This window comes from Sclerotinia sclerotiorum, genomic scaffold, assembly GCF_000146945.2.
Source record: "Sclerotinia sclerotiorum 1980 UF-70 scaffold_13 genomic scaffold, whole genome shotgun sequence".
Taxonomy (NCBI): Eukaryota; Fungi; Ascomycota; class Leotiomycetes; order Helotiales; family Sclerotiniaceae; genus Sclerotinia; species Sclerotinia sclerotiorum.
In genome coordinates, this window is record NW_001820823.1 from 115,053 (window position 1) to 139,590 (window position 24,538).

The following is a 24,538-nucleotide window of genomic DNA, read 5'->3' on the forward strand; positions in this document are numbered from 1 at the left end:
TCTACATGGCGTTCGTGAGGACAAGGATATTTTTACATCATGGCGCATAGCATAAATGTTGCGGTTATACGGTCTTTTATATGTATGTATTGGATATACCGCTAGGAATTCTTCCACTATTAACATTGCACTTATGCATTTATTTGTACACAATCATACAATCTCTTCAAAGCTTCCTCTTCCAAAACGAAGACGCATCAGCCATTCCCACCAGAATTCCTTCTTTGCTCCTCGGCGGCACTTAATGATTGTAGTATCTGTCCAGCCTCAATTCCTTCATCCCCATGTGCAAAATCTATGCCTCTTCCGAATCCCGCATCACCGGGCATATTCATTCCTGTGTTTCCAAACACTTGAGCACTGATTCCTGACTGGTTTACCGCAGAGCTCGCTAATAATTGCTGCAACGTACTATTGTTCGAATAGAGGGGATCAGGTTCCCGACAAAAGGTATAGAAGTCCTGGTTTCGGTTATCCGGATCCTCAAATCCGAGATTTACTAGACTTTGATCCATACTATTCGTCCTAGGTGTCTGTTAGCATTGAACTTGATTTACTAGACATAATCCCCCATGGTGAGTAACATACCATTCCATTGCATCCATGACAGCAAAATCGTTAAATATCGCATCACCATCAGTATCCAAACTATTTTGTGCTGTCGCTCGGTGAAAGTTTGGTGATTGTTGCAGCAATCCAAAGGGCATTTGATTAATGGTTCTATTTTGGTTCTTATTTTGCTGGTGAGCACTCCAGGCATTTAGATTAGGGGTGTTCCCATGAGGACTCTCCGGAATTCTAGGAAAATTTTCTACCACAGAGCCATTGAAAGAGTGGTTGGACTGCATCATCGAAGAGTCAGTGAGTGCATGTTGAGGAAGACTTGAGGAATGTGAGGACCAAAGTATTATGTGAAGTGGAAAATCAAGGTTTCTAATGATCTTGGTTACGGTTCAATCCTCAAGACTTCAATGTTCGAAACAATTCTGACTACCTTAATAAATCCATTGTGGTAATGCAGCGCTAGCTAGCGGAATCGAAATTCCGGAAAAGATGCACAAGTAAAAACATGGAATTGAGTAATTGAGAGTACAATTTCAAGGAACAATCAAACTTACGTGTGATGTAGGCGGCATGAGGTTCTTCGCATACTGCAGATTACTTCTGTTAGGCCGTGCTACGCCCATACTATTCATTGACTGGGATCGGAAGACTTGAGGACTGTAGGGCTGGCTTATTTCGTAACTGGCTGTACTATTTGGCGTCTTGATCGATTGAGTTGTTTCCGCGGCGGCTGGAACCATAAGATCAAATGCGGCTTGGCTTTCACGTCGATTTTTTAAAAGGACATTTTCAGAAGCATCTTTAAAAGATTCAAATACTGGCCAAGCTGGTTCCATCGCAGAAACGCACATATCTAAATTATATTTCCAATCGTCAAGAACTAGATTTTAGTGAGTCAGTCATGCATTAATATTAATCGCAATAATCGAAGACACTTGTACATCAAGGAAGACTTGCACATTGAATGTAAAATAAACATCGGGGAGGGCAGGAAAGAATCTTCCACTCACCAATATGTGTGTTTTCTATACTTCGTCGGACTGCATGGACAACGTCATATGCTTTCTTAGTGTAATATTCGAATGTGGGTGGGACAATAAGAAGTCCAAATGTATGTGAGTGCCGCTTTAGAAGGTGGACAATTTGACGTGCCGATCTCGTACAAGGTTCTAAATCAAGGCTTCCCTTTGGTTGACCATGGGATAGAAGTTGGCATTCGGCAAGCGTTGTAAAATATGCAACATGGAGATGATAATGATGCGGCAGCAAGGCGGAAGTTTGCTCGTTGTTCATTGCGATAGAATCGGAATGCAAAGGCTGAGGTTGGGACTGACTCCATACATGTAACCTTTCCAACAAGCCGGTGCTGAATTTGACGCTTTTCGAACTATCAGCTGCACAACTTGCATCATTCAGTATTTGGAGAACTTGGACTAAGCGGTTGAAGGTACTCAGAATAGATGCAGGAACTCTAGAGTTTCCAACGGCATTTCTTCGGACAGTGAGACAGTCCGTCCAGGGATCCCATTCCTCGAGTCCATCTTCAACCAACATACCAACATGGTCCATATCGTCTGACCTCAAATGCGGTCGTCTTCGTAAACGTGCTGCAACCAAGGTATCTAGCGCAAAACACCCAAGAAATACATGCTTAGATCTCGAACTATGCTTTGGGGGTTTTGGGTCCTCAGACAATGGTTTCTCCAGACCAAGATCAATTGCAATCCTGACAGCTTGTCCAATAAGGATCCATGCCCTGTTGAAATGCCCAAGCCCAAGATTCGTGAGGGTTAAGATTAATAGAGCCTGCACATGGCCAAGATCAAAACTTCCTTCTTCATTCGGAATAAGAGCTCTTGCGTGCGTATACATTCTTTCAGCCGTCCATACATCTTGTGATACCAACCCTTGAGCATGAGGTATGTTGTTTATTGCTCTATGTTGAAACTTGGCATAAGCTATTGCAGCCCATAAAAGTGCGTGGTCACCACTAACAGTCTCCGCTCCATTGGTCCTAATTTGAGAATATTGATATGAGATTCTTAACAAATCGTGCTTTTCTATAACTGGCAGCCAGCAATGCGTATAAGAAAAATATACATCAAGTAGATGCCAAGTCTCCGATGGAAGCTCTGGCAGGTTCGTCTTGCTACCACTTGAGACTGTTGGATAAGCAGGACTGAGTATTGAGCCATAATGTGCGTTAGAGAAGTTTTCCATAGAGCTTCCGGCGGCCATAGGTGACAAAGCTTCCTCTTGTATCTGAAAATCCGATTTCTGGTCGGGCCAGCCACTTATCGATGTCCTTGTTTGAGATTCATTGTCCGGAACAGATATGGGAGAATCTGACTGGCCAACTACTAGCACAGGTCGCTTCCCTAGTTGAACATCGGAATCGAGCCGTTTTCTCTTAGTGATATCAGCACTACCAGACCCTGGTTCTAATATTGGTAGTAATCTCTCAAGCTCTCTCGACAATTGAGATTTCCTCCATACTTCGGCCAGACTGTCCGATTGTCCATCCTCATTTCTCCAAATACTAATAAGTGCCTCGTTTTTCTCGTCCCCCTTAAACATTGGGAAGTCAGTAAGTGGCGAATATCCCGTGGCTTTACAAAGTCCCGAGGGAATAGGGACGCTTCTGTTACTACAATTCCCTTGAAGATTTGAATTCGCCCACGACCAGAGCGTATAATATAAAATGGATATCTGGAGCCTAGAATGAAAGGACTGATTATGCTCACATTAAATACCGAGAGGATTTCTTCCTCGACGCCTTCAACTTCTCTTATCGTTAGGCCCCATAATTTCTCTATCCCACGGACATATCCTAAAGACCATAATCAGTAATTGGTTATCAAAAGGGACGCAGAGGCTGAAACAGTGAAACATATTCAAACACTCCGACACTCCAAAGGTTCAAATACATTCAACTATTCAAACCAATTCGGATATTTAAGCCAATCCAGACATTCAAATACATCCGGACGTCGATATACATTCGAACATGCAAATAGTTCGACATTCGGACAGAAGTGAAAATTCATGCAGGACTAGTGACCAAAAGCGAACCAAATATACGCACCTTCCGGTAATCCACGTTTCTTCACATTCGCGTCGTATGAGCAAGTCCGACCGTGGGTCAAACAAGTTGAGCACGATGGCCGTTTTCCGTCGCATTTGTCTTTGCGACTCCGGCACTTATCGCAAGCCTGAGAAACTCGTTTTCGTTTGCCCTGCAACTGCTCCTTGAAGCCCCCTGGTACAGCCATGGCGTCCTTCTTGTTGTTCGATGATGCTTCTCCGGACTTCGAGCTGCCGGGAAAAACTTCATGCTCCATTATTACAATGGATAATGGACAACAAGGGACGATGCCCGCTTCAGCCTAAGATACCTTCGCAAGCAAAGCACATGTCTGTCGCTCACTTAGTCGTGCCTATTTCGACTAAGAGGAGAATTGTTAGCTTCGTGGGCAAATCAGAAGGATCGTCGTTCGCGCGTCGAGGTTGTTGACCAGTTCGGTGGGTATTCTTCTCCTGCAAAAGCTATCAATAGTTTGACTCGAATGCGGCAGTGAAGCTGATTTGCAGTAACGCGATGCATCTAGTGCAATTGGATGTCTTGAAGTCGTTGTTCCTTCCCCATACAAAATTTGACGTAAATCCGAATTTCCAAATTCATCATCGACACTTTTCCCCATACCCCACAGACAGCCATGACCACGGAAAAAGTCTTATCCAGAGATGCTGAGTAATCACCGCCTTTCCATCGTTCATTGGTCGTCTCGCGGTGTGAGTGGTCGAAGGGTCCAATGATCGGCATTTAAGTACCTGGTGATGATTGTAAAGATAGAACTTGTTTGTCTTGATGCCCCTTCCAAAAATAGGATGAAGAAAGTATACGTACGTACTCCGTATTCGCATATACGCAACTCCGTGGATTGAGAAGCGCTTTCCTACACTTCCTCTTGCTTCTGTTCGCATCTTGCTTGTTCCTATTTATCCTCCGAAAAGGTTGAGAAAAGTTAAAAGTTGTCGGTTGTAGCAACCTAAGGTTATTCATCTTTGAGTTTACGATCACGTGCACGCCGAAGAAAAGAAACCAAGAATGCGACCGGAAGGATGTCTCTAACAACTCAAACCATCTCAAACAATGGAACCATGGAGAGGGCCTTGCAGTTGAAGTCAGAAGTGCAGAAAACAGGTCGAATATTCCCTTCAGATGCGTCAATCATTCTCATAGGCTCTCGAGGGTCAGGAAAACGGAGTCTGGGTTTCATTGGAGCAACTCATCTGGGTCGACGATTAATAACAGAGGATCATTTCTTTCAAGAGGTCACCGGCCTTTCTCGAGCCGCTTATGTTCAGCAGAATGGAATCCATGAATTTCACAAGAGAAATGTCGATGTTGCGAGGCAAATGCTATATGCAAACCGAACGGGATGCATTATTGAATGTGGAATGGCAAGTCTCGCAACTGAAGTACAAAAGACTCTGTAAGCATGAACTTTTCGTATATTTGAATGGCTGAACCCACTGATGTCACTGAATCTGTTTGGATTTCCGCCTTTGAAGTTTCTTCGAGAATCCCCTTCGGACGCTTCACTAACTTTATCGGCCTTGTAGTCGAGAATATACAAAAACGAATCCCGTGATTTATATCTTACGAAACAGCCAAAGAATTCGAGAGATGCTGAACATTGGAGATTTCGAAGCAGCACGTTACGAGAATGCCGATGCTGCTCATAGATTTTGTTCAAATTATGAGTATTATAATTTGCATGACAGAAGTTGTGATGGAATGGCGAGTCCTAAGGATCAAGGACTTCCCAATGTTTCATCAAAATTGAAACATGCAAAAGAAGACTTTTCTGCATTTCTTGATTTCATCACGGGACAAGGAGTCATTCGTAATAGTTTGGAAAGTCCATTCTCCATTGCCGCTCTACCACCCGAATGCAGGCTGTACACTTATGCCTTGTCTATTCGCATGTCAACAATCCCCGATCTGGACCTTCAAGAATTGGAATCTGGGGCCGATGCGGTTCAAATCAAGGTTGATGCTCTACGGACCCCTGATATCCAAAGAGGATTAGCGAAACAAGTTTCAACGGTAAGAAGGGAGCTTGGAGTACCCGTCATTCTCCATGCTGAAGAGTATGCATTTGAAGGTCTCTCTTTGTCAATGTCAGAGAAAGAAGATATTTATTTTGCATTACTAGAGCATGGGTTACGTCTGGGAGTTGAATACATTGTTGTCGATCTTAGATATCCATCCGATCGTGTAATGCACCTTGTTCAGTCTTCCGGGCGCACGAAAATTATCGGGCACTATCTTCACCGCGCTGAAACCTCTCGGGGATGGGATGATGAGTCTATGATGATAGAGTATCGAAGAGCCGAGTCGTTAGGTTGTGATATGGTCCGGTTTGCTCGAGCAACCTCAAAGGAAAGTGACAATGCAGCTGTTCGAGAGTTTTTGAGAAAAATAGAATCTATTCCAGGACATCTTCCAGTCATTGCCTACAACCTCGGGGATCATGGAAGGGGTTCTTTAATTGAAAATCGGATTTTCACACCAGTGACTCATCCTATTATGAAATCCACAGTCAGCAAGAGTCAAATCAGACAGTTTCTACCAACAGCCGCAGAGGCACGACAAGAACTATTCCGAAAGTCTGTTCTCGACCCGCTCCATTTCGTACATCTTGGAGCTAGTGTATCTTATAGTTTATCCCCGGTCATGCACAACACAGCTTACAAAGTTTGTGGTATGACCAATGACTTTCAATCACTGCAAGTTAATTCTGTTGATGACATTCATGCCATTTGTCAGCGACCCGACTTTGGCGGTGCTGCGATCACACAACCTTTTAAAGTCCAAATCATGTCCCGAATTGGTCCACAGAGCTACCATGCAAGAGCAATTGGGGCAGTAAATACTCTTCTGCCACTTCGAGCATTACCGGATGGCAGTCCTCTTTCTGGTAATACGCAATCGTTGCTTCAACAAGCAAATCGCCGAAGCAAGACTGGACCTGTTATTGCTTACTATGGTGACAACACTGATTTCATTGGTATAATGACATGCCTTCGCCGAAACATATCACCACGAAACGTCGTTCAGCCATCCAAAACAACAGGACTAGTCATCGGCGCAGGGGGTATGGCACGAGCAGCCGTGTATGCCATGATCCAACTCGGATGTCGCAAGATCTTCATATATAATCGTACGATAGAGAATGCACAGAGAGTCGCCAATCATTTTAACTCATGGGCTATGTGCTTGAGTAATCATGGAAAAATTGTATATGTGTTGCAATCACTACGGGAGGAGTGGCCACAGGGCTTTAGCCCACCCACTATGATTGTTTCATGCGTACCAGCACGAAGTGTGGGCGACCGACCGCCAGCAAATTTCACGATGCCTGTACAATGGCTGGGTAGTGCTACCGGTGGAGTTGTTGTAGAGGTATGTTTCCAGTTCTTTTCTTCCGCTTTTCACTATCCGTACTGGGCACATTGTTCAAGTGATTTTCGTCTTTTTGTCAAGAAATTTGTTCAAGCGGAATACAATATTTGTGCTCAGCATGCTGCTTAATCAAGTCAGTCTAGATTAATCCCCCAGATGAATGTAATGCTTTATAGCGCGATGTATTTGTTGTATGGAAAACATTGCCCAAAAACTTGCATGCTTCGCGTCGCTCTCTTTATTCATTCAATTTATTCTATTCTCAAGAAAAATAACTAACATTTTCTCCTCCAACAGCTCTCTTACAAACCTCCACTCACCACCCCTCTTCTTGCCCAAATCCGACAATTCCGATGCCAGACCAAAATCGCCTGGGTAATAGTTGATGGTCTCGAAGTCCTCCCTGAACAAGCCATCGCCCAATTCGAGTTAATGACCGGTGTTAAAGCGCCCAAACGGCGTATGAGAATGGAGGTTTATTCAAATTATCATAAATATGGGGAAGAAGAGTCTAGTGTATAGGCAGATGATGATTTCCCTCCAGTATTCGCCTAGACTGTGGTTGATGGCTGGACATGGCATTGGTACTCGACCCGTGCGATTAGAAAGTCTCGAAGACGGGAACTCTAAGGACGCGCCATACATTAGAATCAGAAGAGAGATTAACATTTCTTAGCTCTCGAAGCTTATCTTTTGTAGTGGCAGGAATAGGTTAGGATAGCCATAAATAAGGTGAGGGAGTATACTTCAGAGTTATGATATGAGATGAGATTGTGTAGTTTTAGCGTGGTGTTTGTTCTACTAGGTTATATTATTTATTCATATTTAGAAACTCGGAGTCTGTGGAGGAAAGAGGAAAGGAAAGGAATGTAGGATCACCATGAAGTAATAACATCCGATGAGAATTAGCATCTAGGATGGGGGTGGATAGGAAAAGATAGGACAGGATAGGGTAGGATAGCATAAGGATAATAAACTCATACTCAAGGGATGTGAAATGTATAGCATTTTATATTGTTTAATTTTTAACTTTTACTTCTTATGTCTTGATAGATAATGATTATTGATATTAACCTTACAATGTTATTATCTTAAAATGAATAAAAAGAGACTCTTGAAATTGTGTGGGAAATGGATAATAGATGATTTAAAGTAAGTCTAATACCCTACTTCTAGACCACCCTTAATATAGATCACTTTTTTATATCAAAAATCATGATTTTGATCTATTGATCATTCAATAATTACTCAATCGAATCAATTAAAATTTTAATTATAAAATCATTTTATGATTATAAATAGATTCTGGAAATTTCAGATTTTTCGCAATTTTGTTGATCGAGAAATTGAAAATTGAAATTACGATTTTCAATTTGTATAGGATTTATATACAAATGTCACGATTCACCATTAGGATTAGTGTCTTGGGATGAAAAGTAATCACGTGATAAGGAGCCCCAGGAGCCCTGAGAAGCTAGAAAGCTCCTAGAGGCTCCCTTTATCGTTCATTATATAATCAGAGTAGTTTCATAGTTTAGGAGCTTTGTGCTCAACTTAGTTATCAATTAGTTTACCTACATTCTATTTGATCTAGTAACGACTTCACTTCCAAATGAATACCAGTGATAAAGCCTTAACCCATAACTACCAACCAGACGAAACCTTAGGCAGCCGCTGCCTCCAGTACAGTATCGTTACACTTATATCAAGGGGCGATCCAAAAGTAGGGTACTAGACTTAGATATCTAGAACTAGAACTAGAATATTTCATGATATTTTATTCGAAACTCGAAACTGTGAAGCTTCATGGCTTTTTAAGTATTCGCAGCTACTTGTTATTATTGTGGAGTAATTCTGTATTCGTTTAGTTTATTCGTTTTCCTATTGCTTCATAATCTTACATTGGCTTGGATTGGGTCCTTGTGTCGATTAACCATCAAACGGATATCTAGATATCAAAAAAATGACATGGTGATCATCACCAAATCATTGATAAAATCTTCTTCTAAATCGAAATAAGAAAAATTCTTCTCTGTATCCTCATACTCGTAAATTCATTTCATGAGTCATGAATCATGACACATCTACATATCACATCATACATACATGACAAAAGATCCAAACAATAACCCTAGATATGCGCATGTATCTATTTATTCCCCAAAGCGAAGCCCGCCTCCAAATTCGCACGTTTGAATCGAAAAAAGATTCTCCAAACATGTAGTGAATTTTCCCATTTTCCCTCTCTAATTATAAAACAAGTCGCATCTTAACATCTTTGAAGTTAAACAACCTCAACATGTGCACTCTTCTCATTTCCTTCTTTATCCAATCCAATTCCACTTCCCTCTACATTCCTCCTAAACGCTTCTTCGTCATCTTTCAACTCTTTTAATACAATACCATGCGCATGTCTCGCCTTTAACTCAGAGCTGAAAAGTCGATCCATACTCTCCAATGGGATACTCTTCGTTTCTGGAACTAAGAAATATACAAAAACGATACTGCATATCATTAAGGATGCAAAGAAGATAAAGACACCATATCCCATTGCCTCGAACATTTGCGCCGTGAAGCGCGCAACGAGGAAGTTGAAAAACCAATTACTAGCTGCTGCGAATGCTTGGCCGAGCGTACGGACATTCTGGGGAAACATTTCCGAGTTGATGACCCAGGGTGTACCGTTCCATGAAGGTGTGTAGGAAGCCGTCCATAGGTAAAAGAATGCCATGGCGGATTTTCCGCCCGCAGTAAGGGAGGTAGTGGGGTGTGAAGAGGGATCTGCAACGGCGATGTAGGCTCCAACATAATAAAGACAGATGGCTCCAGCGAAGGCACCGTACATGAGGAGATTTCTACGACCGAAGTTATCGATGAGGAAAAAGAGCCATATGATGGTGACGACTGCCTTGATTACACCGAAGATACCAGTGGTGAGAAGAGAACTGTTTGTGCCGACAACACCGATTTCCTTGAAGACGGTAGGGGAGTAGTAGTTGATGGCGTTGATTCCGGATGTGTTTTGCCAGAAGAAAAGCGAACAGCCGAGAGCGAAACGATACATGACTTTGCGGTCGTTACCGAGGGCTTTGAAGGGTTGCCAAAAGCCGAGTCCGACGGTGGCCTGTTGTTGTTCGAGAGCAGCATCAATGCTGGATACTTCTTCGAGCATGTAAATATCGTCTTGAGGAAGTTTTCTGATCCAGCAGAGGTTTTTGAGTGCTGTGGCTCTATCACCGCGGCTCATGAGCCATCTAGGAGATTCTTTGATGAGAAAGAGTCCGGCGAACATGAGACCAGCTGGGATAAGTTGAATAGCGAATGGAATAATCCATTGCTCGTGGTTCGCAGGCATAGTGGTAGAAACTCCATACTGTCAATTTGTTAATAAACTAGGAGGTTGAAAATCGTCAGTGTGTAGGACTTACGTTAATCCAAAACCCAACAACACCACCAACTTGCCATCCCATCTCATATAGTCCAACCAAGCGTCCTCGAATAGCCGGAGGTGCAAGTTCGGAAATATAGATAGGAGTCAAATTTGAAGCACCACCAACACCAATACCAGCCAATACTCTGCCACCATAAATCAATCCAAGACCTCTATCTCCATTCGCACCTAACATCAATCCAGCGCCAAGAATGAAAATTCCAGAGAAGAGTTGAAGGCCTACTTTTCGACCCAGGTAGTGACCAGCTGCATAAGCACCAAGAGCTCCAAAGAATGCACCAGCCTGATACAATGAAACGATGTTTTCCGAGATAAGTAAGGCTTCATCAGTTGAATATTTGGACCAATTGAATTCGTCTTTGAAAGAGGTGAGAGCGATTGTTCCTCCAATGAATGCAGAATCATATCCAATCATTACTGCACAGAAGGCGGCTCTGTGTAATGATTAGCTTGATGAATTTGTGTATATTAGACGCGACCACTTACACTGTTGCGCAGAAGTATACGCGAGCGTTGTAGACACATGGCGGTGTAGGCCGATCTGAAGAATGTCAATGTCTATTGTTTTGAAACAACCTCGATAAAATAAACTTATCATACCTTCTACCAAAGTCAACAGACCCATCCTGGAGAAATTTCTAATTCAATTCCCCCTGTTTTGAGTTGTTGACCTCTTGCAAATTCCTTGGCGGCGTGAAGAAAAATTCTTCAAAATAATGTGAGTCACGAGCAATAAGCTTCAACCCTTGGACCCGCACAAACAGTGTAATAAAAAAAAAAATCGTAACTTCAGATACTATCGCCAAAGCCCACTGGACACAAGTGGCTATGAGAAGATGTATATGAAATGAGGTAGAAGAGGAAGATGATGAGATGAAAAGGACAACTCGTAACGGAGCACCATTTTATAAGTGGAAAATCCCATTGATACAGTGGATCTCACAATTATTTGACGGGAATCCACTGCCTTCACTTGAAAGGGTACGCTTACGGGTCGGTTTTCCGGGGCGGACAGGGAACTCCAGTATGTAATCTGGGGTAAAAGATTCATGTCATTTTGGCGTGTCTCTGGCAAGTTTGTGATATTTCGTGCGCGGGCGAACATTATGCTTGCCAACGCTGATGTCAAAGTACAAAGTTGCTTGGTTTTCGGTGTTAGTGGGGTAGCATAGGTGGCACAAGGGAGGAACAAGGGCTTAGTTTGTACTCCGTATCTAGATAGCCATGGGCAGAAAGGGGAGGAAGATTTGGTGCGTCAACGACTCAACGCGGGAATTTGAAGGTCATCCATCATGCACTAATGAGAGGAATTTGCTTGGCTTATTGAAATCTTACTAGATTGATTTTAGTATGGATTATTGTCCTAGATAAAAGAAGTTAATGTGGAGCGAATGAAAGTATGTGGGAAAGTGTGGAGGCCCAGAGAGTGTGGAAAAGGAGGGGAAAAACCTTTTCCATCCGTATAACAAAACGCAAAACGTGCTGTTGGAATTTGGTCGCTGTTCTAGTATGCAAATGGAAAGGACCATAGTTACCGGTATAGCTCTCCATATGGGGAATCAGCGGGGAAACTCAACCTCCGTACTAAGAATGAAGAAAGTATACCGAAGATTAGTAACCCAGCATAAATATCAATAAATATGGTTGAGCAATGACGACTATGTGCTGCAACTTGCACTCCTGAGAGCCAATTTCTGTTGCTCATTCTCGTTTGTCGATATCTATCCAGATTCCACCGTGATCTTGACTCCAAAAACATTTATCCGAAGTTCATGAACTATCTTTTTCCCATGCTTTCCGATTTCTTGTCATGGGTTCGCTCTCCTGAAGCTAACACCGCCTATTCCAAAAGATCGACGCCAGCCTCTTCTTTCTTCGCCATACCGAACTAGCTTTTCACAAAACCCTGAGATACTCGTGGTGGAGTTGTCGAATTACTTCGGGTACACTAATCTTAAATAAGTAACATCTCAACGAAATGTACCCAGTCCGTCGCTTAACACGCCAGGACAAGGGGTATCTAGGAAATGATTGGTTCAAGCGAGTCTAGCCTTAAACCCCACGTCTGTGGGATCTTTCGCAAGTTTCTTTATCCGTGGGTTTTAAATGAAAAATAGGGCTCTTAGTCCTGAAATGAGATCTCATCTGCGGGAAGCATGAAATTGTGCATTTGTATGTACGAAGTATGAATTTTGCTTGGAATCTGCTTTATATTTTTCCGACTTTGTGACGCACGGCACGTATGGATTTTCCGCACTGAGAAGGCTGAGCAAAAAGAGCATCTGACAAGTTCAGACGTACCAAATTGGATACGACCCCATTAGCTGGAGTAAGTATGAAGTTTTACTAAACTCCTCACGGACTAATATCATTAGACCCCGAGACTTGGCTTTTAGAGAAGATCATCCTTTCCCCATTGACTTTTTGTTTGATCTTTCCTCCTTCTTCCATAGTAAGACTTCTTCACGATAATCAAAAGCTTCATTCTCCTCGGTTACTCCTCGAAATATATTTGCCGGTTCTCATCCTAAGCCCTCCAAACTATAATCTACTGTAGCCTTAACCATATCACAACTCGTTTCTTTCGGGACATACGATTCGAGTTGCAATCATCAACTGAACATTGGAATCTACCTGTAGCTATGTCACAAACAATCATGAGCACTTCAGACGCCACCATTTCCTCCACAACGATGGAAACCCCTCCTCCAGATATTTCAAACTTGGATCGTGTCGCGTATCTGTTTGGATACCCCATTGCTCATTCTCTATCTCCTCTTTGTGAGTTTTGCATTCTGAGTCTTTCCATCATATCATAACTTTCATATGTGTTATCGTCCGACATGACTTTTATGAGCGCAGGCCCCTAAGCCCTCATACCTTGCTGTGCTCGAAGGTGCATTCAGCATCAATTCGAGCCTCTTGTATCCTTCATCCACACATACAGCTTCCACAATGACCTCTTCTTTGAAAGCTTTGGCTAACCGCATTTTCACCACCAGTTCACGGCACAATTTTCGAGTCTCTAGCACTCAATTACCTCCAACATTTATATGAAACTCGAACCCTCACAGATTGCCTCGAGCTCACCAAAAACCCCAAATTTCTCGGCGCTTCCGTAACCATGCCCTTCAAAGTAGCCATCATTCCATACCTCGACCAACTTTCTCCTGAAGGCGCTGCCATTGGCGCCATAAATACTATCTACCACCGTATATCTGCATCAGGGGAAAAGATCCTATGCGGAACGAACACCGATTGTATAGGAATCCGCGAAGCTCTCCTTCAAAACGCAACACCATCAACGATATCAAATATAAAAGGGTCAGCAGGCATGATTATTGGAGGTGGGGGAACCTGCCGCGCAGCCGTCTATGCACTGAAGAAATTCCTCGGTTGTGAAACTATATATATGGTCAATCGGGATAAATCCGAATGCGATGCCGTAATTGCCGAATGCAGTAGCAATGGATTTGGAGATGGATTATTATATATCGAATCAATAGCTCAAGCGAAATCATTACCAGCACCCACAGTAATCGTCTCTGCAATTCCAGATTTCACACCGGTATCCGAGGATGAACATAGAGCGCGAGGAATCATTACGGAATTTTTAGATAAAGAGGGTGAAAAGGGTGCGATTTTGGAAATGTGTTACCATCCAAGTCCGGATACACAAATTGCGGCATTGGCTGTGGAAGCTGGATGGCAGGTAGTGGGTGGTGTAGAGGCGATGATTAATCAAGGGCTGGAGCAGGATAAAGTGTGGTTGGGAGTTGAGCTTGAGGATTTACCGGTGAAGGAGGTGAGAAGTGTTGTTTTGGAAAAATTAGCGAGTGATAGGGCGAAGCATGCGAGGATATAATTCAAGGTTAAGTGTACGTGAGAAACTAGAGAGTGAGGAATATTATAATCAAATATGGCAATATCAGGTAGGTAAGAAGACGATGTGAATCTAGGGTTTAAATAGAACTGGTTTTAGGGGCTGTAACCAATATAGAATCAGCAGAATCAAAGATAGAGGATAGAGCACTCAACATTTGATTGCAACAATGAGGATTCGATTCTCCGCCGACCATCAATTGTGACCATAATATTTATGAAGCGAAAATCCCTTGTGGTACAGGATTTATCTGTAAATCTTCATCACTGATCGATGAATAATCCGCGCGCATAAATGAATAGCCCCCACCACACAACCCCGCCACGCTTCGACACGCCTATCATCGGCCAGTCCGTCTTGATACAGCTCCACTATACATACTATCAACTCTTACTCATCAATCCTTCCGTCTACTCAGCTACAGCCTCTTCACCACAAGCCATATCATTTCACAAGTTTCCTCCGGAGCATCTCAAAGACCGATTGATACCCAACGATATTTTAGTTGGACCGACCAAACATCATATCATGGCTGCCACGGTAACCTTACCCGATGAAGAACTTAAGGAAATCTACGCATTTGCGTTGGATTTGGGGAGGAAAGCGGGAAAGATATTGATGGAGGGGGTGGAGAAGAGATGTGAGGGGGATAATGGGGGAAAGGAAGAGGAAAAGATGAATGCAGTGGATATTGTTACGCAGACTGATTTGGGTATGTTTTGGATTTTGTGCTGGATATAAGTGCATGGATAGATATTTTCGATGGACGTCGAGCGTTGGATTGATTGAGAAGGGCATATAGCTAATCACGTGTATTGGGTAGATGTCGAGGCATTTGTTAAGCATGAGATATTAAGTAAATATCCATCACATAAGTATACAACCATTCCACTCATTTCCTCTCCTCTCCTCTCCTATTCCTAGAACAAAAATCCCCAGCTAACAAACCCCCAGATTCATCGGAGAAGAAACCTATTCCTCCGGCTCCTCCAAACAATATCTCGTTGATTCTTCACCTACCTGGATTGTAGACCCTCTCGACGGAACAGTAAATTACACGCATTTATTCCCTATGTTCTGCATCTCCATTGCCTTCTGTCTCAATGGGATTCCTATTATCGGAGTCATCTATGCCCCCGTTCTTGATGTATCTTATTCTGCTCTTGTGGGTCACGGCGCATGGGAAAATGATCACTTAGGAGTTGGCAATGGTGTTGCTTCTGGAGGAGGTAGCTCTGCTTCTGGGATTCTGAAGAGAAAAAGACAGTTACCGTATGTGAAGGGCAAACCATTGGGTAAAGAGGCGCCGAAGGGGTGTACATTTAGTTGTGAGTGGGGGAAGGATAGGAGGGATATTGAGGGGGGAAATTTGAGGAAGAAGATTGATAGTTTTGTTAATTTAGCGAGTGAAATTGGTGGGAGGGGTGGTAAAGGGGGAATGGTTCATGGGGTTCGGAGTTTGGGGAGGTGAGTGGTTATTCTTTTATGCCCTTTTTCCCTTGTGATGGAAGGAAAGAGGAAAGATATAATACTAACATCACCCTAAATATAGCGCGACAATGGATTTAGCCTACACAGCAACAGGAGCCTTTGACATTTGGTGGGAAGGAGGTTGTTGGGAATGGTACGTTCAGTTTATTCTCACTCATTCCTTTCCTTCCCTTCCCTTCCCTTGCCTTAAACACACACTAACCAAACCACGCAGGGACGTAGCAGCAGGAATCTGCATTCTCCGCGAAGCAGGCGGTTTAATAACCACTGCCAACCCACCCTCCAATCCGGAAACCGATCCTATCGAAGAAGTAAAATTGGGTAGTCGCTTATATTTAGCCATTAGGTATGATTATTTTTCCCATCCTCATTCTTCCTCCTCATCTTCATCTTTCCTCCCCCCATAAATCCACCCGCAAACATCATAAACCGCCAAAACAGTTCACATCTAAAGCACTATCCACCATCTACCCACCAAAACTAACAAACACCCCCACCCCACAGACCAGCAGGCGCCACAGCTACAGAAACAGGACGGCAGCAACAAGAGCGCGTCGTGCGCGAGGTATGGAAACGTGTTGAGGCGTTGGATTATACACGTCCTGGGGCTTAGATATATTAGTCCTAGGCTTTAGATGTTGATGGAGGAGTGGGGTTATATATTATGTGATTTATCGTCGTATGGGAATCTAGATGCGAAGGGTTGATTAACCTGAAGGGGGTGGAAAAGTTGAGGTGTGATTACACGATATAGCGTGATGCTGCAAATGAACGGATAGAGATGATAGATGTTACAGTTTATAGATGCATATGTAAGTCTTAGATATTTATATTCATTATTCGATATCGATTTCACTATAAATGTATTTCTTTGTGTGTGATATTCTATTTTGTACACATAAGTTCACGACTCCACTAAACTCTCAGAACCCAAGTTGAAACTGCAATTCAACTCCCAAAACATATGTCCGAGTGGCTCTCAGTCCTTCATCCATCAGATCTAAATAAAGTACTTTTGAGTTTCGTCTCGCAATATCAGTCACAAAGTAACTATAGATATATTAAGATTTTGTTTAATCTGCCAACGCTCCGTTAAGGACATATTTCTAGAGGAAAGTATGTCCCTGCGATCACTATAGATCGCATCGCTGGGTATTTTGTCATTGTTTAATGAAGTGCTGGGGGATATATGAAAGAAACAGGTGGAGGTCGGAAACACTCCGTGGTTCGATCTTATAGAAATTCATTGCTGACCATCCACAACTTCGAGTGAGAGAAAAAATAGGACGAATGAAAGAGAAATACTTAGGAAGAATGATATCAAAATATCTCACTGCACCTTATAAAGTCGAGAGAGACAATGGAGAACACCTAGTCCTATGAATTTGCGCCCTTGGTTAATTTTCTTCCCAAGCAAATACATTCCCATTCCATTGCTACCTAGCAATTCATTCATTTATAATCCCATCCGTCTTTCCCCCACCGTACGCCACGCTATGGGTATAAACCTTCAAAAATAGCAAATTGCAGATCGATTTTGATATTAATCGGATGATCTTAGACCAAAAATCTAATCGCTAGAATGTGTGAAAAGAGCAGAAATAGATTCTCCATAATGATTCCTTCTGATGGCCTCGGAGAGTAACTTTGATAAATCTAAGATTTGCAACTTCTTTGCATCTTTTGCTTTTTCTGGTGGAATAGGGAATGAGTTAGTGACAACTATCATGTCGATACAATCGCAATTTTGAAGTTCCTCTAGGGCATTTCCTCCAAAAAGGCCGTGTGTAGCAATACAATAGACCTTCTTGGCACCACCACGTTTGACCACGGTTTCGGCCGCAGCAATCCAGCTCCCAGCTTTATCAATCATATCATCTACGATGAAGACGGTACGGTTCCGAACGTCTCCAACCAACGTGATCATTTGTTCAAGGGCTGGGTCTTTGAAACCTTCCTCTTCTTCATCTGATGCATCACCGGCAGCATCAGCGGTTCCACCAAGTGCATGAGGCTCAGGCATGAAGATTGAAGATGCCATAGAAAGCGAGATTGGGTCATCTTCAGGGCGTTCTAGAATTAATGAAGATGACATGGCGGATTGTGTAGGTGAAGGATAATCGTCTGAAACAATGTGACCTTGAACTAGTCGGCCATGAGTGACCTCTCGAGCACGTTCGTCGGTATATTGTGCTTCTATCGCTTCATCGGCAGGTGCAGATCGTGGTGGTGGGGTAGTGTGTGCCCTGGTCAAAGGCGAAGGTGCCCCAACTGAATTTTTATGTCCAGTTCTGATGGCGGCCAAGTTAGGCAAGCACTGTGGAGAGGGATGACTGTCTTGTCGTGCTCTTGTCTGTCGTGGAGGCGAGTCACCATTTGATAACAGTGTAGAGGTAGATTCTGTTTCCCCTCCGTTTTGTTTGGGTTCCTTTACAGTCTCCTCTTCTACTGCTGGAGATGCGCCAATGTGTAGCTTATTGACGTCTGAATCCAAATCTCCGCAGGTAGACTCTTCAAGTCGGTTTATAATCATGCTCATTGACATGTTCGCAGGGGTTCGTCTCTTGTCGGTTGTAACCATTCCGAAATTGAGCTTCAGAGCGTCTGCTAGAGATGTTACTCTCTTCGTGCCACCAGCATTCTTCGAAACGCATACAGCCTCGTTCCACTCTGGCACATTGCGTCGGATCCAACGTGCTATTAATGGCTCTGCGTGAAGATTGTCGACTGGGCATTTGAAAAAGCCTTGCATTTGTGAAGCATGGAGGTCGACAGTTATAACATGATTGATTCCAGCAACATGTAGAAGATTTGCGAGCATACGAGCGGTGATAGCACCTCGGTGCGATTTCTTCTTTGACTGTCTACTATACGGGAAGTATGGCAGAACAGCTATACAGGTTAGCAGATGGGTCTTGTGTTAAACAGTAAAAAGAAACAAAATTCAGTCCACCAACCTGTGATTTTGTTTGCTGATCCTCCCTTACAAGCAGAGATCATAATTAGAAGCTCCATGATACTGTCATTGATCTTAGAACTACCCGATTGAACGACGAATACATCCTTCTCTCGAATGCTAGTCATGATCTTAACGCTTGTCTCTCCCTAAGTTGCATTAGCCAAAATAACTTCTTTGAGAGGTCGTAAGAAGTACATTTGCGAACTGAGTAAGTTCGACAGGAGCCGCAGCCATTCCCAGATTCGTGCATATTTGATCTGTGAGCTTCGGGCATGAACTGCCAGCGAAGATAAGTGTGTTGCGCATTTTTATGAATATTTTTGTTGAAGATAATTTTTGATGTCAGAGAAGGAAAAGAAAAAGTTTTGGCGAAAGGTCCGTGATAATATTATGTAGTTGTGGTGGGGTTGGTTGCGCTAACGAGTTGGGCTGAAATTGGGGGAGATCATGGTAAGATCTTGTCATTCATCATATAATTTCTTTCAGCAAGCTTCACTTCACTTCACTTCACCTCACTCATCACAAAACTCTCCGCGACAACAAACCAAGGCACGTTTTCATTCATTCATTCATTCAATTGATATGATTAAGAATGTCACTGGAGTACAAACATTCTAGTCATCTTTAAAGCAATGGGGATACCGCATCTTATTACATTCTTGCGACCTTATGCGACTCTGAGCTCATTGAACGACAAACATATTGTGATCGATGGCCCAGGGTTAGCATATCATATATATCATATATGTTTAAGTGCAAGGAAGTCCGCGGGGAATTATTTTGAAGCAAATCCATCCTACAAAGAGCTTGGAGAGACGGTATTAGCATGGCTGGATGGCTTAGAGAGAAGTGGTGCTGTTGTGTGAGTTCCACACGATCAAAAGTTCCCCTTCGTTGTGTTAACTATTAGTAGGAAGCAGATATACTTTGATGGATTCCTACCCCCAGCCAAACTAGATGTTCGTTACCAGAGGCTTAGTCGAAATACACAGCAATTGGAAAAATATCACAAAGATTATGCATCTGGTTTGAGATATCGACTTTCATCAACAAATTGGATTACACCTGCATCATTTCCTTTCGCATTTGCCCCCCAGCGTTCCAGCTTTATAAAGATTCCAGCATCATCCTTTCTCGTGCCTTCCATAATTGAGGCGTTACAAAACTCCAACAAGTATAAAGATATTGTCGAGATTGTGCCGGGAGAAGCAGATACATTTTGTGCCAGCTATGTCAGTCAACATGGTGGGATCATTCTCACTGGCGATTCTGATCTCTTGGTTCATGAAATTGGCATCGACAGTTCTGTAAGCTTCTTCCAAGATGTTGAGCTCTCATCCAAGGCCGATCCATGGATGTTACAGTCCCAAGTATTTCATGCTGGGTCCATCGTGAAGCGATTAGGCCTTCCACCTTCTCATGGTATTCGCGCTCTTGCTTTTGAGATTGTCATGGATTCCCATGGTACCTTTTCCAAACTTTTGAAACAAGCAACTACATTGAGCGCCATCAAGCAGCACAAAGGGATGTACGCAGATTTTGTCAAGGAATACTTGCCTGTTGACTTTGATTTAGCTATCTTTGATTCAACGCTGGTAAAACGTTCTTTGGTGAAGACTGCTCTTCAAGCCCTTGATCCTCGTGTTTGTGAGTATGTTCTTCAATTTCCTTATTTCATGAGATGTCTCGGTCTGTCGCAGTCGTCGAGTGCCTCTCAAGATCGCGCGAACAACATCAATATCTTTCTCCCATTTCTTATTGATTGTCCATCTCGAACCAATGCCTGGGAGATGTCTGCATCCATTCGTCAGTTGGCATATGGTTGCATGAATTTGATATTACCAGTTGGAGAGAGGAGGAAATCGATTTTCGAACACAAAAGACAAGCGAGTACGTCCCGCGGGAGGGAGTGGGAGATACCAGCTGCATCAGACATTTCAAGAGCTTGCACGGAAGTTTTGACATTTCTTCGTGGAAGCCAGACCAAACTTGAAGGGCAATGCATTGCCGATACTTGGACCTCTGTTGCATTTATACAAGACGCCGAGTGGTCAGAATCAATAGACAAGGTGAGCTTGGGCAAGAAGGTTTTGGCTGGACTCGGTGCCTCAAATTCCGATGACATTTCCCCCAAAAAGAGCGAGTTGAATTGGGATAAGATACATTTTATGGCTGAAATTCAAGGCTCCTATTACTCGTTTAGGATTTTGAAGCAGCTAACAACCTTTTCGATCTTGATTGGGGGTCGTGAATCAGTTTCTGGGCCACTGTTGGAACTAAATGATTTGCTTCAAGACCTCCCAAGCCTCAATACCCATAATGGATTCGAGAAACTGGACTACATGTTGACAACAATAAAGGAATCCATCCTTGAAGATTCGTATCAAGAAAAAGAATTATCGGCTAGCATTTCTGCAGAAAAATCTAAGCAAAGGAAGAAAAGAAAAAGAGACCAATTGACTTCATCCCGTACAGCAAACAAAAAGCCAACCAACCCCTTTGATGTACTGGGTTCCGATTGGTGATTTAACATTCCCAGTGTATATCTTGAAATAATTGCCCGGGCAATCGAAAATTTATATGCTCTCATCATTACATGGGTGCTAGCATTCACAAAAATTTGCTGGTGCTCATATGAAGCTTCAGTTCTTCATATCAAGCCAGAAGTGGCGTAGATCATATATTTATATACCTAGTGTGTATATATATGTGGCTTGAACAAAAATTCACCGCACGAGCATTGGCTCTTGTGGTGGCCTAATCATCTACGTATGAAGATACGATGCTAGTAGAGCACGCAGATCATATCGAGAGACTTTTCCCGCCTTCTTAAAATTGCTCTAGAGCTAATCATAATGGAGAACGGTCTGGCTTACAGTCTTGGGGGGATGAGTTATGACGGTGGTGAAAAAGGAAAGGGATAGAGTATTAAGCTTGAACCTGGGAAAGGCAGAGGATAATATCGTAAGACAACACGCGGTAAGCGTTAAGCTTAATGTGATCGTCAAGTTATCTCTTGCAAGCCGTCTGTATATCTACGTCGCATATTCTGAGTAGTGCAATATTCGAAGATACTCTCTCTTACTGCCAGTTGCATTTAACGTTTGCATTGCTACTGTATCTCTTCATCTTTTCAAGTATCTGGGAAAGTGTCAGGGATGCAATGGGGTATGGATACCTTTATAGTTTTATGTACCTAGCTAAGAGTGAATGGGTCAATATTGCGTTTTCCGAAAGTTTGTTATGAATGAAGTGTCTAGACTTGCACGGTTTTCGGTGTCTATAAAAATGAGTAAGTTTCCCTTACTGATGAAAACCATGATAACAAATCCATCTAGAAGCGACGCCTGTATGTAGTGAGGTGTATTATGGCCCTGTAGATTCTCTCAGCCTCATCTATAGAGTCGATTGTCAGGTAGTCGCTCTTATTTGAATTTAACTGGATGTCATTCGATCTTTCCTATTTTGCTCCAGTCTCTTTATGACAAGACAGGAAAGAGAAATATAACAACACAGTGAATTCCAAACCCATTTCGGTTCTGGTACTTTTCTTTCCATACCATAAATTCTTTACCAGCATTGTCTACTTGTTTATTTATTTCCAACCATCTTATCAGGATTCAAACTCGACTTGTTACAAAAAATGCGATCATGACAAAAACAGACACAATCATGAATGATAGAGATGGTACTCAACGCTTCAAAAGTGTTTTGGATGTCGAAAAGCCTTCGTGTACTGTCGTCTCTTTTAGAGAAGTCGTGGATGTTTCATCAGATGACGAATCTGCAGAAAATGATGACCTCAATTCTTTCCAGCCGGCTCCGTCATGCACTAATAATACGAAGGTTTGTATTATTTCGACCAGATTTTGTTCACCAGCAGAGATTTTTGTTAATGATAGTTATTACAGCAAGCTGTCGCTCCAGACTATATATCATTGGTCGAAGGAATTTTGAATGAGTATCATCAAGAGCATGGCCAAACGAGAGTTCAAAAAGGTAGAATCAGAAAACCAAAAGGTCCGAAGTCGATAAACAAGAATGAAAGTATTGCTCAAAGGGTTGTTGGACCTCGTCCACTTGTGTCTGCTGAAGAGAATGGACAAGGTCGATCTCTTGTTCCTGTTTCAAACTCTCAAGATCGAGCATCTCGATCAGTTTATCAACCTCATGTTCCAATTCCTCAATCTAGAGAAGTTCGATCAGGTCCAGGACAGATTCCTCAATATGACCTACGCCGAGTGAGAGAAGGTCCATACACTTACAAGAGTTTACATGCCAAGGGTAGGTATTCATCTGACTCCGATGAACATTCCAATGTACTAGCTAATTTGAGCTTTTCATGTAGTGGTTCGCCACAGTCAAGCTAATACATACCTGAGAGGACCTGATCTTCCCTGTCTACCGTTCGTACTTCAAATAACAATTCTTCGATCTCTACAAAGCGCATTGGAATCTATGTGCTATCGATTCGTCCAAAAATGGCTGCCCAGGATACTGGTGGCAAATGAATGGGACTGTCCTGAGAATATTGAGTTAAATTTATGGTGGAAAGCAATCGACGAATGTCAAATACCCATTGAAGCTATCGGTCCTCAACCAAGCCGTCCACTCGGTACTATTTTCCGTCGCGTGCCAAATATTCGCCATTTTGCAGTACATAGGCTTCCAGATATTTCAATTGCCAACATTCAGGATATGATCACAGACGCCCTTGATATCGCAAAAGTATTTCGCGACGATTTTTTGGTTCCAAAACTCAAGCTCTGGAGAGAGAAGCTCGAATACTTTTCTAAGTTAATTAGAGACTCGCGGAGTAATTTTTATGTGGCACGTAAAATTGATTCCATTCATGCTTTAAAGGAGGATAATATAAAGAGTCAGGAAAAACTACGCAAAGATATCGAGGCTCTCAAAAATGAAATTCTGGTAAAGGAACAACAGATCAGTTCTTTGCAAGGAGAATATAACACCCACCTTACGAAGGAGAACGAAATTATAAACAGAGCTCGCATTGGTGACAGACCCATTATTCAAGAAGCTGAGCCGCTTGGAAATTTCAAATGGCTTGAAGAATGCTTTACTTTGAATCTTGACAGAGATGCACCTAATCTCAAGCCGGCGGAAAATCTTTCTGGCGAGGTTATCCGAATACAAAACATTGGTCTCAGGCGCTTTGCCCCGGGCATGCCTAGCAATTCTGGTGTAGCCAATATGAATGTCAGCAGTAGGCTCAATCTTGGGGCTGTGACCGGTGGGAATAATCTCGCAATCAATCCTAATCCTCCTCGCAGGCCTGATATCAATAGCACTCCTCACGTGGGTTTATCAAGAACAGGTAGTAAACCCGCAATTATTCCCATACCTGGAGCCAATAATATGTTGTATTCTCATGTGCCAAATAACTTGGTTGGAATTCCTGGTCTTGGTCGAAGAGCTGTAAGCGGTCCCGTTCTTTCATCGCGAGGAAGACAGCCAATTCCTGCGACAGCGGTCATTATCGATCTCACCGATCAAGATGATGATGTTATGTCGGAATAGTGATTGTTTTTGGATATGTTTTGTTACTCTGTTTCAGAGGTGGAGGTGATGGAGATGTTCACGTGGTATAGATTATGTTACGTACGTAGCGAGGTTAAACATTGAATACAAACATGAAGATTGATATTTTAGTTTTTTATTACTATGACTATAAAAGTTTCCTTCTGGTGATAGTGA

At 42.7% G+C, this 24,538-nt stretch overlaps 9 protein-coding genes across 9 annotated transcripts; 5 read left to right on the plus strand and 4 right to left on the minus strand.

Moving 5' to 3' along the window:
* Positions 1 to 197: 197 nt before the first annotated feature.
* SS1G_09184 (hypothetical protein) lies at positions 198 to 3,905 on the minus strand (the record flags this gene model as incomplete). The annotated part of the gene is made up of 6 exons (XM_001589413.1): positions 198 to 525; positions 589 to 842; positions 1,119 to 1,444; positions 1,575 to 3,132; positions 3,309 to 3,394; positions 3,650 to 3,905. 6 exons carry the CDS (start codon positions 3,903 to 3,905, stop codon positions 198 to 200), a joined length of 2,808 nt encoding a protein of 935 aa, XP_001589463.1.
* A 263-nt stretch (positions 3,906 to 4,168) lies between these two features.
* SS1G_09185 (predicted protein) lies at positions 4,169 to 4,387 on the minus strand (the record flags this gene model as incomplete). Its single annotated transcript, XM_001589414.1, has 1 exon — positions 4,169 to 4,387. One exon carries the CDS (start codon positions 4,385 to 4,387, stop codon positions 4,169 to 4,171), a length of 219 nt encoding a protein of 72 aa, XP_001589464.1.
* Positions 4,388 to 4,725: 338 nt separating this feature from the next.
* Positions 4,726 to 7,558, plus strand: SS1G_09186 (hypothetical protein; the record flags this gene model as incomplete). Its single annotated transcript, XM_001589415.1, has 3 exons — positions 4,726 to 5,060; positions 5,191 to 7,036; positions 7,334 to 7,558. 3 exons carry the CDS (start codon positions 4,726 to 4,728, stop codon positions 7,556 to 7,558), a joined length of 2,406 nt encoding a protein of 801 aa, XP_001589465.1.
* A 1,762-nt stretch (positions 7,559 to 9,320) lies between these two features.
* Positions 9,321 to 11,112, minus strand: SS1G_09187 (hypothetical protein; the record flags this gene model as incomplete). The annotated part of the gene is made up of 4 exons (XM_001589416.1): positions 9,321 to 10,409; positions 10,465 to 10,921; positions 10,974 to 11,028; positions 11,088 to 11,112. The coding sequence occupies 4 exons, from the start codon at positions 11,110 to 11,112 to the stop codon at positions 9,321 to 9,323; spliced, it is 1,626 nt and encodes a 541-aa protein (XP_001589466.1).
* Positions 11,113 to 13,180: 2,068 nt separating this feature from the next.
* On the plus strand, positions 13,181 to 14,352 carry SS1G_09188 (hypothetical protein; the record flags this gene model as incomplete). The annotated part of the gene is made up of 2 exons (XM_001589417.1): positions 13,181 to 13,268; positions 13,490 to 14,352. 2 exons carry the CDS (start codon positions 13,181 to 13,183, stop codon positions 14,350 to 14,352), a joined length of 951 nt encoding a protein of 316 aa, XP_001589467.1.
* A 546-nt stretch (positions 14,353 to 14,898) lies between these two features.
* Positions 14,899 to 16,474, plus strand: SS1G_09189 (hypothetical protein; the record flags this gene model as incomplete). The annotated part of the gene is made up of 6 exons (XM_001589418.1): positions 14,899 to 15,082; positions 15,194 to 15,245; positions 15,325 to 15,837; positions 15,923 to 15,994; positions 16,076 to 16,207; positions 16,366 to 16,474. The coding sequence occupies 6 exons, from the start codon at positions 14,899 to 14,901 to the stop codon at positions 16,472 to 16,474; spliced, it is 1,062 nt and encodes a 353-aa protein (XP_001589468.1).
* A 957-nt stretch (positions 16,475 to 17,431) lies between these two features.
* Positions 17,432 to 19,126, minus strand: SS1G_09190 (hypothetical protein; the record flags this gene model as incomplete). The annotated part of the gene is made up of 3 exons (XM_001589419.1): positions 17,432 to 18,753; positions 18,819 to 18,966; positions 19,016 to 19,126. 3 exons carry the CDS (start codon positions 19,124 to 19,126, stop codon positions 17,432 to 17,434), a joined length of 1,581 nt encoding a protein of 526 aa, XP_001589469.1.
* A 520-nt stretch (positions 19,127 to 19,646) lies between these two features.
* Positions 19,647 to 21,345, plus strand: SS1G_09191 (hypothetical protein; the record flags this gene model as incomplete). Its single annotated transcript, XM_001589420.1, has 3 exons — positions 19,647 to 19,682; positions 19,813 to 20,467; positions 20,666 to 21,345. The coding sequence occupies 3 exons, from the start codon at positions 19,647 to 19,649 to the stop codon at positions 21,343 to 21,345; spliced, it is 1,371 nt and encodes a 456-aa protein (XP_001589470.1).
* Positions 21,346 to 22,492: 1,147 nt separating this feature from the next.
* SS1G_09192 (predicted protein) lies at positions 22,493 to 24,361 on the plus strand (the record flags this gene model as incomplete). The annotated part of the gene is made up of 3 exons (XM_001589421.1): positions 22,493 to 22,666; positions 22,732 to 23,104; positions 23,169 to 24,361. The coding sequence occupies 3 exons, from the start codon at positions 22,493 to 22,495 to the stop codon at positions 24,359 to 24,361; spliced, it is 1,740 nt and encodes a 579-aa protein (XP_001589471.1).
* Between the last annotated feature and the right edge of the window lie 177 nt (positions 24,362 to 24,538).